General features: G+C 41.3%; 1 protein-coding gene across 1 annotated transcript in view; it reads left to right on the forward strand.

Moving 5' to 3' along the window:
* Positions 1-453: 453 nt before the first annotated feature.
* The window catches only part of LOC104949504 (A disintegrin and metalloproteinase with thrombospondin motifs 2-like), a gene marked incomplete at its 5' end in the record, with an annotated part of 15,822 nt that continues 4,276 nt past the window's right edge, over positions 454-11,999 (forward strand). Inside the window, 16 exons of the mRNA XM_010775868.1 lie at positions 454-537; positions 908-936; positions 1,775-1,907; positions 2,993-3,022; positions 4,118-4,231; positions 4,331-4,476; positions 4,967-5,142; positions 7,110-7,243; positions 7,335-7,458; positions 7,870-7,950; positions 8,057-8,220; positions 8,335-8,491; positions 8,604-8,739; positions 8,916-9,123; positions 9,870-9,999; positions 10,455-10,538. Coding sequence (XP_010774170.1) covers positions 454-537; positions 908-936; positions 1,775-1,907; positions 2,993-3,022; positions 4,118-4,231; positions 4,331-4,476; positions 4,967-5,142; positions 7,110-7,243; positions 7,335-7,458; positions 7,870-7,950; positions 8,057-8,220; positions 8,335-8,491; positions 8,604-8,739; positions 8,916-9,123; positions 9,870-9,999; positions 10,455-10,538 — 1,930 coding nt within the window. The remainder of the gene's footprint in view (positions 538-907; positions 937-1,774; positions 1,908-2,992; positions 3,023-4,117; positions 4,232-4,330; positions 4,477-4,966; positions 5,143-7,109; positions 7,244-7,334; positions 7,459-7,869; positions 7,951-8,056; positions 8,221-8,334; positions 8,492-8,603; positions 8,740-8,915; positions 9,124-9,869; positions 10,000-10,454; positions 10,539-11,999) is intronic.

The following is an 11,999-nucleotide window of genomic DNA, read 5'->3' on the forward strand; positions in this document are numbered from 1 at the left end:
CTTCTCTCCTTCATCTCCTCTCAATCTGTGCTTATGGTAAACAGAGTTCTTTGCTCTCCCCTCAACTTCCTTTCCCCTTTGCTCTTTCCAATAACACACCCTTTCTAGCAGCTTTATGTTTTGTAACTACTGATTCTATTCATGTTTAGTCCTCATGAATCCATTATAAAAGGTGTACATTTACATTTACAATTGATGTGACGGATTATTATAGAGCATTTTATTTAGGACTTTCTCACATTTATAACATCAGACCTGATGGTTTATTACAAAATGAGAAAATATTTAATTTAATAACTAATTAATTTAAGGGATTACCACCATCATAACCCAGCAACTCAAAAGCACTTCTAAGTTATTATAGTATGAGATACAACTTACAGACCCTTTTAGAAATTGGATGAGTTATCGTCGTGTTTCTTCTGCTGATCTTGTGTTTCTCTGTGTCTGCAGGTGAATGAGATCTACCATGACCAGTCTTTGGGAGCAAAGATCAACGTGGTGCTGGTGCGGATTATCATGCTGGGCTACGGCAAGGTGAGACCCGTCAGGACACAATGTTTTCCAAAAAGTCGACTCTGGTGCCCTTCCTGCAAGGTGGTTGCCTCTTGTCTCTCTGTCAGAACTATCTTTGATTCTAGGATTTTGATACAATCGCTTCAAGTACCCACAGTAAGCACTGCCAAGTCGTACACACACCTACTGTATAAAGAAACTCACAGACACACACACGCACTCATCAGCACGCATTGATGCCCGGAGCCTGTTATTCCAGTGGACTGAGCAAAAGAGGAACTAAAAGCATGCAGCATCCCAGGGGAGTGTTTTCAAGTCGCACGCCTTCACAGTTCAGCACCAAAGCACACAGAAACTCTGCCCGTTATGCAATCAGCCTTCCTCCCAGCAGGTTGCTGCACGGAATCATGGGAAGTCCAGGCAAAGATAAACAATCAATGATAGCCCTCCCTCATTCATAAACAGAGAGACCGGACGATGGGGGTAGCATCCTCTTCTTCATGGCTGTAACTCTATCCTCCTGTCTGTGCCGAGGAGAAGAGGAGGGGAAGAGAGGAAAGAAACAGAGATAAAGCAAGGGATGGCAGGAAAGGAGAAGGGCAGGGATTACCCCCACAGGATGATACAAGTGATTTTATTGCTGGATAGGTACTCTGTGATACACTTATGCTGCTGTAGCCTTATCTCTTCCTCTCCTCTCTACATGTCTATAGCCCCAGTGGAGCCCTGGACACACACACACACACACACACACACACACACACACACACACACACACACACACACACAGACACACACAAACACACACATACACACACACACACACACACAAAAATACAATACAATGCCATAAATAAATATTTAAATGTAAGCAATGTTTGTATTCAAGTGTATACAAGCTAAACTTAGTTGTTGATTGGAAAATTAAAAGAAACACTTTCTATTAATTCATCCTGATGTTAATGAAAGTGCCAAAACATTTCCAATGTGAATATTTGCTGGTTTCCTGAAACCTCTGTAATAGTACATTGAATATATTTTGGGGTTGGACAAAACAAGTGATTTGAAGGAAATTGTGATTTCTTCTCTATTTTATGACATTTTCTGGACCACATTTTTCCCCGACACAATAATCATCAGATTAATTTAAGAAGATAATAATTGTTGGTTGCCGCCTTAGTTCTGGTATCGCACAATGACACGAACAAAAAAATGAGATAATAATAAATGTCATCCCATTTTTTTACTCCTCTTGCAGTTCCTACGACTGTCTCCGTGACGACCCCTTTGACCACAACTGGCCCTCGCTGCCTCAGCTTCCTGGGTTGCATTATTCTATGAACGAACAATGTCGCTTCGACTTCGGTGTGGGCTACACGATGTGCACCGCGGTAAGACATCCCTACTGTTTCATGTTGATTTTACTAACATAGCTAAAGTTGCTAACACTAACTAACCGCTCTGAAGATAACTTAAGTTGCCACACATCAACCGTAGCAACACTATATCATCTGAGATGATACAGCTTTTCAGAGTTAAGTTAAACTCACCTTTAGTCTGTTCAACACATTCAGAGTCTGCTGAATTTCACTGTGGAAGTCACACTTGTATGGGATCTTTTGAGCTCTGAAGGTTTTCCTAGTGAACGGAATGCAGCACTGACATCCATCTCTGATCTACATTGTAAAGAAAGAGTCATACATATACAGCTATTCAAATTCTTCTGATGTCCTCTGCTTCCTCTACTGCCACTGGTGGGATTGGCATCTTGCTTAAAAGCAGGTAAATGTTTTGTATAGCTTTTTATTTTGTTCTGTTATCCAATTAATACTACATTCAGATATTGACCATTTGTATATCAGTTACTCAGCCCTTGTAACTGGGAAAAAACAAACCCTTTTTGGTTTTCTCCCAAACCTCCACTGTGAATGAAGAATTTATTTTAAATAGTAATGTTTTAGTGAAGATGCATGTGTTTGGGATCTAGTGTTCATATGAATGGCTAAATGAGACTTAAATGATACTGCAAACGTTGAGTAAGAAATTGTAAACCAATGTTAAGTATAGTTTTGCGTTTGTTAAATGTAGCCTGCGCATCAATTTATCAAGATTTTTCTACATTTCGTACACCGTGTTAACAGCCTGAGTTATTGATATACAAATTGTCAGTTTGTGGATAAAGTATTCCTTTAATTTTAAATATGATAATTAAAAGATATATATTTGAACACTACACTTATCTTGATACCACAGTGCCTTTAGATGATCCTGTCAATTTTAAAAACACAAAGCGTCTAACAGTAGACAACATACACGCAGCTTCAGCATTTCACCAGGCGTCTAACCTCCCCCTGTCCCCTTCACCCACTCTATGACTGTGGGAAAGCTATGGCTTGATTGACAAAGGTCTTGTTCAGGGGCTTTGCACACATTGCTAGATTACCCTCTATTCTCTTGTCAAACCCATTCCCCTCAGCTACAAAAGGCGGGCCAGTCAGGAACCCAGGTAAGGTGACCCCACCTCCCGGAAGACATGTGGCCCGTCATTTGTTTTCTCAGATTTTCGTTTTCTATTTGTCCTCTGAAGTTGTAATTGTTCGTAATGTTGCTCCTTATTTTACATTTTTACTGTATTTCTTTCTCTGTTGTGCGGTACCCATCGTCATATTTTGGACGTTTGTCTGCAGGATTCTAAAATGCTTATTTTCAGAGATAGTGGGTGTAAAATCCTTAAAAAATGTGGTTATTCTGGTTCAGTAGCTGTGGTGCAGTTCAACAGCTGAACCGTACCCTATCCTGACTGTTTTCCAGCAAATCTGTGTTATATTGCGGCAGCGCTGGCAGGAAGAGCCTCATTATATTGGAACACTCACCACTATAAATGAGTGGAAAAGGTTGGAAAGATGTCTTTCCCATTCAAGGGGAAAGGACTGAGCCAGAACAGAGGCTGTTTTTCCACGTTTCACTTCAGCTTTTAGGATCCTCCAGTCTGATGTCATTGGTGATTACCTACCACAGTCTAGCCATTGATTGTGACTCGCCCTCTGACCTGCCAGGCCCCCTGTGGTCATGGCGGGTATGAAAGTGTGTAGAAAGGAGGGAGCAGGGCAGGCCCCTCAGACACTGGGCTGCGGGTCAGTTTGGTGGTATCCTCATCAGTGGTTCATATCAGACAAATAGAAGAATGTGGTCCTTGATCTGTGTCTAGGGGCATTTTAAGGTCTAAGGGACCTCACCTTTTGGCTATTTAACCTTCTGCCCTCTGCCCTCCGTGGTGACCTAATTAAACCAGAGGCGGTCTCATTCTGAGAGTCTTGTCTCTCTCTCATCCTTTGGTTTAGTTTGCATGTATGGCTGTGTGTTTCTCAGTGGAGTTTAGTGTACAGTGCAGTGACAAAGTGAAAGATCGGTGTTGTTGTGTAATTGTTGGGTATAATACTGTTTTTGTTGTAGTGATATTTATATTCTCATCTTTTAATTTTTTATTTTGAGTGTTTAATCTCATTCCGGGGTGTCTCATGATGGTTGAGTTGTGTATTAAATGCCTGTGTGTATTTTATTATTTGAATTCTGAGAGTGAGTCTCTCTCTGTGCCCTGCAGTATCGCACATTTGACCCATGTAAGCAGCTGTGGTGTAGCCACCCAGACAATCCCTTCTTCTGCAAGACCAAGAAAGGTCCGCCCATTGATGGCACCATGTGTGGGAATGGAAAGGTATTCTTACGCTTTTTTTATCTTACACAAAAAATAAATAAAGTCCTAGCACACAGGAAAGTATTAATCAAATCTTTCTTTATTGTCTGCCTGTTGCAGCATTGCTTTAAAGGTCACTGCATCTGGTTGACACCTGACATCATAAAGCAAGATGGAAACTGGGGGTCATGGAGTGAGTTTGGTCAGTGCTCCCGCACCTGTGGTGGAGGAGTACAGTTTCGCACACGCGACTGTGACAATCCAAGGTATGAAACTGTGTTTAATAGTGTGTGTTTTCTGTATGTGCCTAATTATTCCAAATTCAGGTGAAGCTCAAATTGTGATTTAGCAAGTATACAACAATATGAGAGCTTGATAGTTAAGCTCTTATATTTGTTGCACTGACTTTGGATATAGTTGCAGAGAGAAAGATTGCTGTTTAGCTGTTGTAAATAATAGACACTTTAATAACAATGTAATGGTTAACAACTTAACTTTATAAAGGTCGTATTTAAACTATATAAATGCTGTGGTATAAACTTAAATAAAATCTGAACTTATAAAATATCATGCCAACATAAAATGTTTTACCAAATATCAATATGTACCTAAGTGCCTTTTACTTAAACACTATATTCAAGTGCTTAATATGTCATTTCTATTCTATATTGTCCAAAAGAATCCAATGAATTTAAGAAGTAAACCATACCTCAACTTATGCTAATAAATGCTTCCTCCTGCCTGCTCCCCTCTCAGACCAGCCAATGGAGGCCGCACCTGCGTTGGCGCGACTTACCAGTTCCAGATGTGCAACACCAACGAATGCGAGGATATCTACAGCGACACACGAGAGGAGCAATGCCACGCTTGGGACCCCCGCTTTGAAATCCACAGCAACAAGCACCAATGGCTGCCTTATGAACACACAGACCGTGAGTATACCACGCAGATGGAAAAAGGATGAAGTCGTTTGGTGGAGAGATGGACACAGACAGAGGCTGTCAGATTAAAGATAGCAGACAGAGAGCAAAAACCAAAAGTGATGATACATGGTGGAAGTAGTAAATACGTATGAAAGCCAAAAAGAGGAAACTAACACATAACTCTTAAATGTGGTTCGGTTTAAGAGGTTTTTTTATTTATGGCCATTGACATCTGGATGTCCTGCTGAGTAGAGCTTAGAGCTACGACTACGCCCTCCAATAAAAACATGCCATCCATTTGAGATCCCTTTAAAAACAGTCTTCTTTGAACATTGTCTTTTTTACTCTCCACACAATCACTGATGTCATCTAAACTTGACCAACCCCCGTCTTTTACTTACTTTTTTTCCATCTATGAGTTGGCACTCATACTGTACACAAGCTATAAGAGTAGCTCTTAATGACCTAAAACCTCTTTTAGTTATTGAGAATATTGAAAATGTTTCTGCGTTTTGTTGTCAGACCTACCCTGTCTCCAAGTGGAGGTGTCACTGTGCTTCTGATTGGTAATTAAATTACCATCCAACTAAAGGGCAGCCCTAGAGTAATGTGCTTAGCTACCTCCGTATCTAATCAGAGGTCATGCTGCACACGCTACGCTAAGAGGGACCTTGCTAAATAGTTTTTTCTCCATATCTTATCATTTCTAAATGCCATATTTTTCAGCAAGGCTTTCTCTGTCTCAAATTACCTTTCCGTGAGTGTGTGTTAGTGTGCGACCAAAGTGTCTGTGTGTGAGTAGGAGAGGAAGAAAAGTGAACAGGGAGGCGAAATTGAATTCCATTCATGGTCTGTCATCTCCTGAGTTTCAGATAATGTTAGGAGAGAAAAAGAGTGTGTCTGCTCTGAGTGTGAAATTGTAGTATTTGTTTAGAGTCGTTTGACACACTGTGGCTTTTTTGTCTCTTTTGAGTTATTTTCCAAAGTCAGCAGTTATACTTTTATATACTCCTGAGCAAATGTGAGGCTGTCCTGTGTGTGTGGCTGTTCAGAGGGATTAATACAACCCTTTGGTCTACCACATTACATCAAAGCCCCAAATTATTTCCTGAAGTCTCACAGATGTTTCCTCATAGAGCAGTGTGCGGGATGGAGGGGATTTCAGGTGGTCTTAGCACTTTGGACCTCCCAGAAACATTGAAACATTAAGTTTGATAATATAATTATTAATTAATAAAGTAAACTTTAGGAACATACCCATTCGAAATACTAAACCTTTTTTCAACCATCTACATGTAACTGAACACTTGCATTTCAGAAATGATTTTTTTTTTTTAAATGTAGAAAACTAACACTTTGAAATGTAAAAGTAGCAATATTTATGGTATTGAGAGGATCTTTAAATGTGCGGTGATGATGTTCAATATATCTACTTGGAATAAGTGGTTAATGATACATACTCAGATTTGGAGGTATATATATAAATAGTTTAATATATATTATAAAAATACCCACTCACAAGTATAGCAACACCTGTAATGCACATTCAGGCTCTCTCGATCATCACAGCGTTCTTCACACACTGACAAAGAGACTTGCAGTCTGTGCTTTCTCATTTTAACCTGAGAAAAGTGTGTTTTCTCCACATATTATAATACTGCAGTAGCACGTCTGCCACCTGCTTATTAGTGTCAGAGCGCCATAAGACAAGGTCTCTGGTTTATGTCCATGTGTAATAAACGTTATGAAGTAGGAGTGTTCCTTCTCACTGGGATGAACTGCCAGGTTTTGTCTCTGGAGGCTCATGTAGTTGTAGTATGAGTCACACAGACAGACACAATGAAACAGAGCGCCACGCTGACTCACCGAGGGCTCATTCCGAAAAAAGAAAATCACATGTTAGTTGTAAAGATGAAATCATCAAAATGGATCTCTAATGTGCCAACTGGGTCATGTTTGTATATTTTATTTCCCAGCTAACAAACGCTGCCAACTGCATTGCCAATCCAAGGAGACACAAGATGTGGTCTCCATGCAGAGGATGGTCCTGGACGGCACGCGCTGCTCGTACAAGGACCCGCACAGTGTGTGTGTGCGCGGGGAGTGTGAGGTTAGTGACTTCATGTGTGTGTGAGAGAGAGCAAAACAGCTGCATGGAGTCAGATCCTCATTACTTAAACTTTCCATGTCCTCATGAACAGAAAGTGGGCTGTGACAGTGTGGTCGGCTCCTCAAAGCAGGAGGACAAGTGTGGAGTGTGCGGAGGAGACAACTCCAGCTGCAAAACATTCAAAGACACCATCACACGTACTGCCAAGAAACAAGGTAAACAGGCACTGATGTCACAATAACTCTAAATCTGAGGCAGACATGATATCGGTGTAGCTGCTGTCTGTCATGCTGGTGAGTTCAGGATTAATAGTTGGCCAATGTGCTTTTCTTGTAGTATGTACACCATGTTGACTTGTCTCCAGCTAAACATCGCCCTCTTGAGGAATATTTGCAACATTGTTCAAACATCAGTGAGATCCGAGTTAATATGTTTCCACGAGAGTCGAGCACTGCCAAGAAGTTACGTCAAACCTCACTCCATGACCAAATGTTTATTAGTATATTGTATCACTCTTGAGGTCGGAACAAACTTGCATTACAAGACCAAAATTCTCTGAATCAGATGTTGTATAATGAGCTTTTGATGATGCTGGAGTCACGAACCACATGTCTGTTATATTTCAGGTTTCCTGAAAGTTCTTGAAATCCCCAGAGGAGCGAGACACTTGCTGATCCAAGAGCTGAAAGTGACCTCACACACTTTAGGTACTCAACTGAACATTGTTTGTCTATTCCAGTTTATATTTTGTATGGCAGACTTCTGTGATAAAATTACAAGTGTAAACAATATATATTTCCCACCCATCTTCAGCCGTAAAGAACGTGGCATCAGGACTGTTCTTCTTGAACGGGGAAAACGATTACCCAGAATCCCACTCGGTCATAGAAAAGGGCGTCGAGTGGGAATATGAGAATGACAACGACAAGGAGACTCTTCAGACCACCGGTCCACTCAGACATGGAATTTTGATCATGGTAACATTCACATTTATAGAGCCAGTATTACATGTTGTAATGCTTTACATACCAAATCAAACTTCTGAAATGATGTCTGTTATGTTAAGTGTTATCACTTGTTTCTGTTTGTAGATGAAATTGCATGGAGACGAGGACGTGAATTTGTCATATAAGTACATGATGAACATGGACAGTGACTCTGGCATTCAGAACAACATGCTAGTGGAGGACAGTGCCTATGAGTGGGCTCCAAAGAAGTGGTCCTACTGTTCCAAGCTCTGCGGTGGAGGTACAGTTGTTTTGAATGTCTCGTCCCTGAGGTTAACTATTTCAAATTTGCGTATAATTATTTATGTTTATTTGCTTACATTTCTGAAATGTTCCCGCCCTTCTGGCTGTAGGAAAACAGTACCTTCGATATGGCTGCAGAAGAAAAGTTGACAGTAAGATGGTCCACAAGAGCTTCTGTAATAAATCCAACATGAAACCTAGAGGAGACACCAGAGACTGCAATCAGAAGCCCTGCCCTCCACCAATGTATGCATTATTTGTCCCCAACTGTAGTAATATTTCACAATCTTTGACACACACAAGTTAACTTTTTCTGCATTGAGCTTGCCCTTTCTCTCCCCGTATTCATTGTTTATTTAAGCATATTTAAATGTTAAATGCCCTCAGAACTCCTGCTTTCTCTCCCCTGTGGTGTTCACCAGTTGGGTGACAGGAGAGTGGCAGAACTGCAGCAAACTATGTGGAAAGACAGGGATGCAAATCCGCTCGATCAGCTGTGTCCAGCCGTCAGATGACAACACCACACGCTCCATTCACAATAAGCACTGCAACGACGAACGGCCCGAGACCCGCAGACCCTGTAACCGACACAACTGCCCCACCCAGTGGAGGGTCGGACCGTGGTCACAGGTACGCAGGCTGAATATGAGTCAAAAGTAGTCAGAAATCAAACAGGGAATTTAAAAATGTTTGGCCGATTTAGCTTTTTTGCAGGGAAAACAGGCAGGTGTTTTTGTATTGAATCTCAACAGCTGTTATTTCTGTGTGATGTTCTGTGTTTTTAACATCAGGAATTCTCCAAACTGAAGTCTTGGCAGGTTAGACCAGCCTCTGAGAATCAGATGATGTGATGTTCCCTGTAACCAGGGTGCGAGTTATGGTGGAGCCAATGGGAGCTGAGCATCCTATAAGGAGGGGTCTGAGCTCCTATGAAAGCAGTGAAATCATACATCTGTGGGGGTTGCTAATACATTACCAACAACCATTATTTTAATCACAAATAATGCATGTGTCAAGGTAATGAGTATAATTTACGTTAACAAGGTAAATAGGCTAAAAGAAAAACGTATTTTCCAAAAGAACTACGCATAGTATTCTCTCTTGAATGACAATATGCCTACACTTCACCTCAAAGGTGAATTGATATATTTATCTCCGCCCCAAACGTTAATTTTAAAGACCCCCATAAAGCTCTGATTATAACACGAACCCTGCCTGTAACTACTTAAAAAAACGGGGATAATGATTTACTGTCATGATGTTCATGTACGCTTAATTTGAATGTACTACTTTACCTTTTGTCAAGATATAATAATGTATTTACTAAGTCATTTGTCATAATAGTCTTTGTTGGTGTTCATTTACTGTCTCTCCAGTGCTCTGTGACATGTGGTAACGGGACGCAGAACAGGCAGGCTTTGTGCCACACCAGGGACAACAGCATCGGCCTGTGTCTGGACAGTAAGCCTGAAACCATCAGAGTCTGCCGCCTGGATCCATGTCACAGTGAGTGTTGGGATCGTCAACACATACAAAACCTGCCAGAACACACTGTCATATGTGCAAATCACTTAAAAGCATTTATTTACAAATAACTGTACTACAAATTCAGCATAATACAATGTGGGATCTATTTTTATAGCTTAGGCCAATATACTTATCTGCAATACTATCATTGTGCAAAAAAAATGACATTTAATAAAAGACAACTTTAAAAAGAAGTTCAGTATGGCGGGGCTATAAACATGATAAGTAAAACAATTATACAGCCACAAGCCCCGCAACTCTTTTAGCAATATCACCATGTCAACAGATCTCAGCAATTCCTTACTGTAACTATCCTTGGATACTTACACAAACATTCCCCTATATCAGTCAAGAAAGATAGGCAAGTTGATCAGAAAAAACATTCAGAGGGTTCTCTTCCCGTCTGAATTTCTCGATCCTCTTTGTGTCTGCAGGGGACTCAGACTTCAACAGGAATGGCAACATGCTGATCCAGTTGCTGTCTCGCCGTAACTCCATCTACCCGCAGATCTCCTCACGTAAAACCTCCCTCTATAGTTCCCAGCCCGGCCTCCACAGCAGCAGCCGCAGCTGCATGTCTGTCCTCTGCTGGGCCCTGCCCGTCTCTGTCCTCCTGTCTCTGCAGGGCCGGCCGCGGCTGGCCCCCTGACCTCCCACCCGGCCCTTGCCTGTGCCCACGCCCGTGAGCAAGTGGCAAAGCTTTCGCTTCTCTTTTTGGGGGGGGATGTTGCCTCTCTCTCTGTGTGTCTGAGGCGGCTCTGACTGGGGGAGGTCTCTGGCTCCTGTGAGTGCTAGTTGGTTCTCTCTTGCTCTGTCTCTCTCTCTCTATCTCTCTCTCTCTCTCTCTCTCTCTCCTTTGTGGAGCATCGTGTTGTAACCGCTGGCCAGTCGAAAACTCAAAAGATCAACAAAAAATTTGATGTGAAAAGGATTCGAAGTGGCAAGGCGAACAGGTTTTCATGGGCACTTCTTGAGACGTGTCGAAGAGCCGTTCACGTGTGAGGGGACCCCCCTTCACATTTGGCGGCCATGTTTTGCGCGAGCTAGCTGCGTGTTGTCATGGGTTACCACTCCTGAGATGCAGATGCGCTTTTTTTTTTTTTTGGCGCACTGTCATTGTTGGGAGAAACAGGTGTGAAAATAAACAGAAAAGGTATATAAATATCTATATAGAAAAAAAAGTTATAAAAAAAATATGAAAGCTTTATTGTGAATGTGATCTTGTCACAATGAGGACATCTTTGCTAAAGTGCTCATCTGACATCCTGGTTCCATTCGGGGGTGAGAAGGGCGTCTCATTCTACGTTCCATTCTCAGATTGACAGGAACTCAGCACAGGGACAGGAAGTGATGGAAGTAAACCCTTAGATTTTTAGGTGAGGGACCTGTGAGGTGAAGAATCTTGAAGAAAGGCTCATTTTAAAAAACACACACAAAAAAACAGGGTAGTCTGACCGCTTGAGGTTGCTTCCCATTCCACCTCATCATCAGCCATCCTCTCTTTGACTGTTATACTAAAGTTCAATAAATGCAGCTTATTTGTGCTTGCAGACTTTAAACAAATACATCTATAAATATATTTGTATTTATATATACCTATAAATCTAAATCTATATGAGTAACAATAATATTAATAATGTTTTACCATGAATAAGCTGTAGCTTATTTGCCTAAAACCTTTGGACTGCTATTGATCGCTTAGATCCTTGACTGTTATGTGTATTTTTTTATTGATTTTACATGAATACAGATGAATATTTAATAAAAGTTAAAGTGTTTTGGGGGGAAGGGGTTAGATCTATATTATGCAGGACTTGGTCAGTTAGTTGCCTCTCCATTCTCAGATGGATCAATGGTTTACTGTTGCTTCTCGTTTTCTTTAAGGATAGGATCACGTTTTGTCATGCACATTTGCATTCATCTCCTGTGTGTGTGTGTGTGTGTGTGTGTGTGTGTGTGTGTGTGTGTGTGTGTGTGTG

The sequence above is a fragment of the Notothenia coriiceps genome, unplaced genomic scaffold (genome assembly GCF_000735185.1).
Source record: "Notothenia coriiceps isolate Sejong01 unplaced genomic scaffold, NC01 NC01_scaffold00016296, whole genome shotgun sequence".
Classification (NCBI taxonomy): Eukaryota; Metazoa; Chordata; class Actinopteri; order Perciformes; family Nototheniidae; genus Notothenia; species Notothenia coriiceps.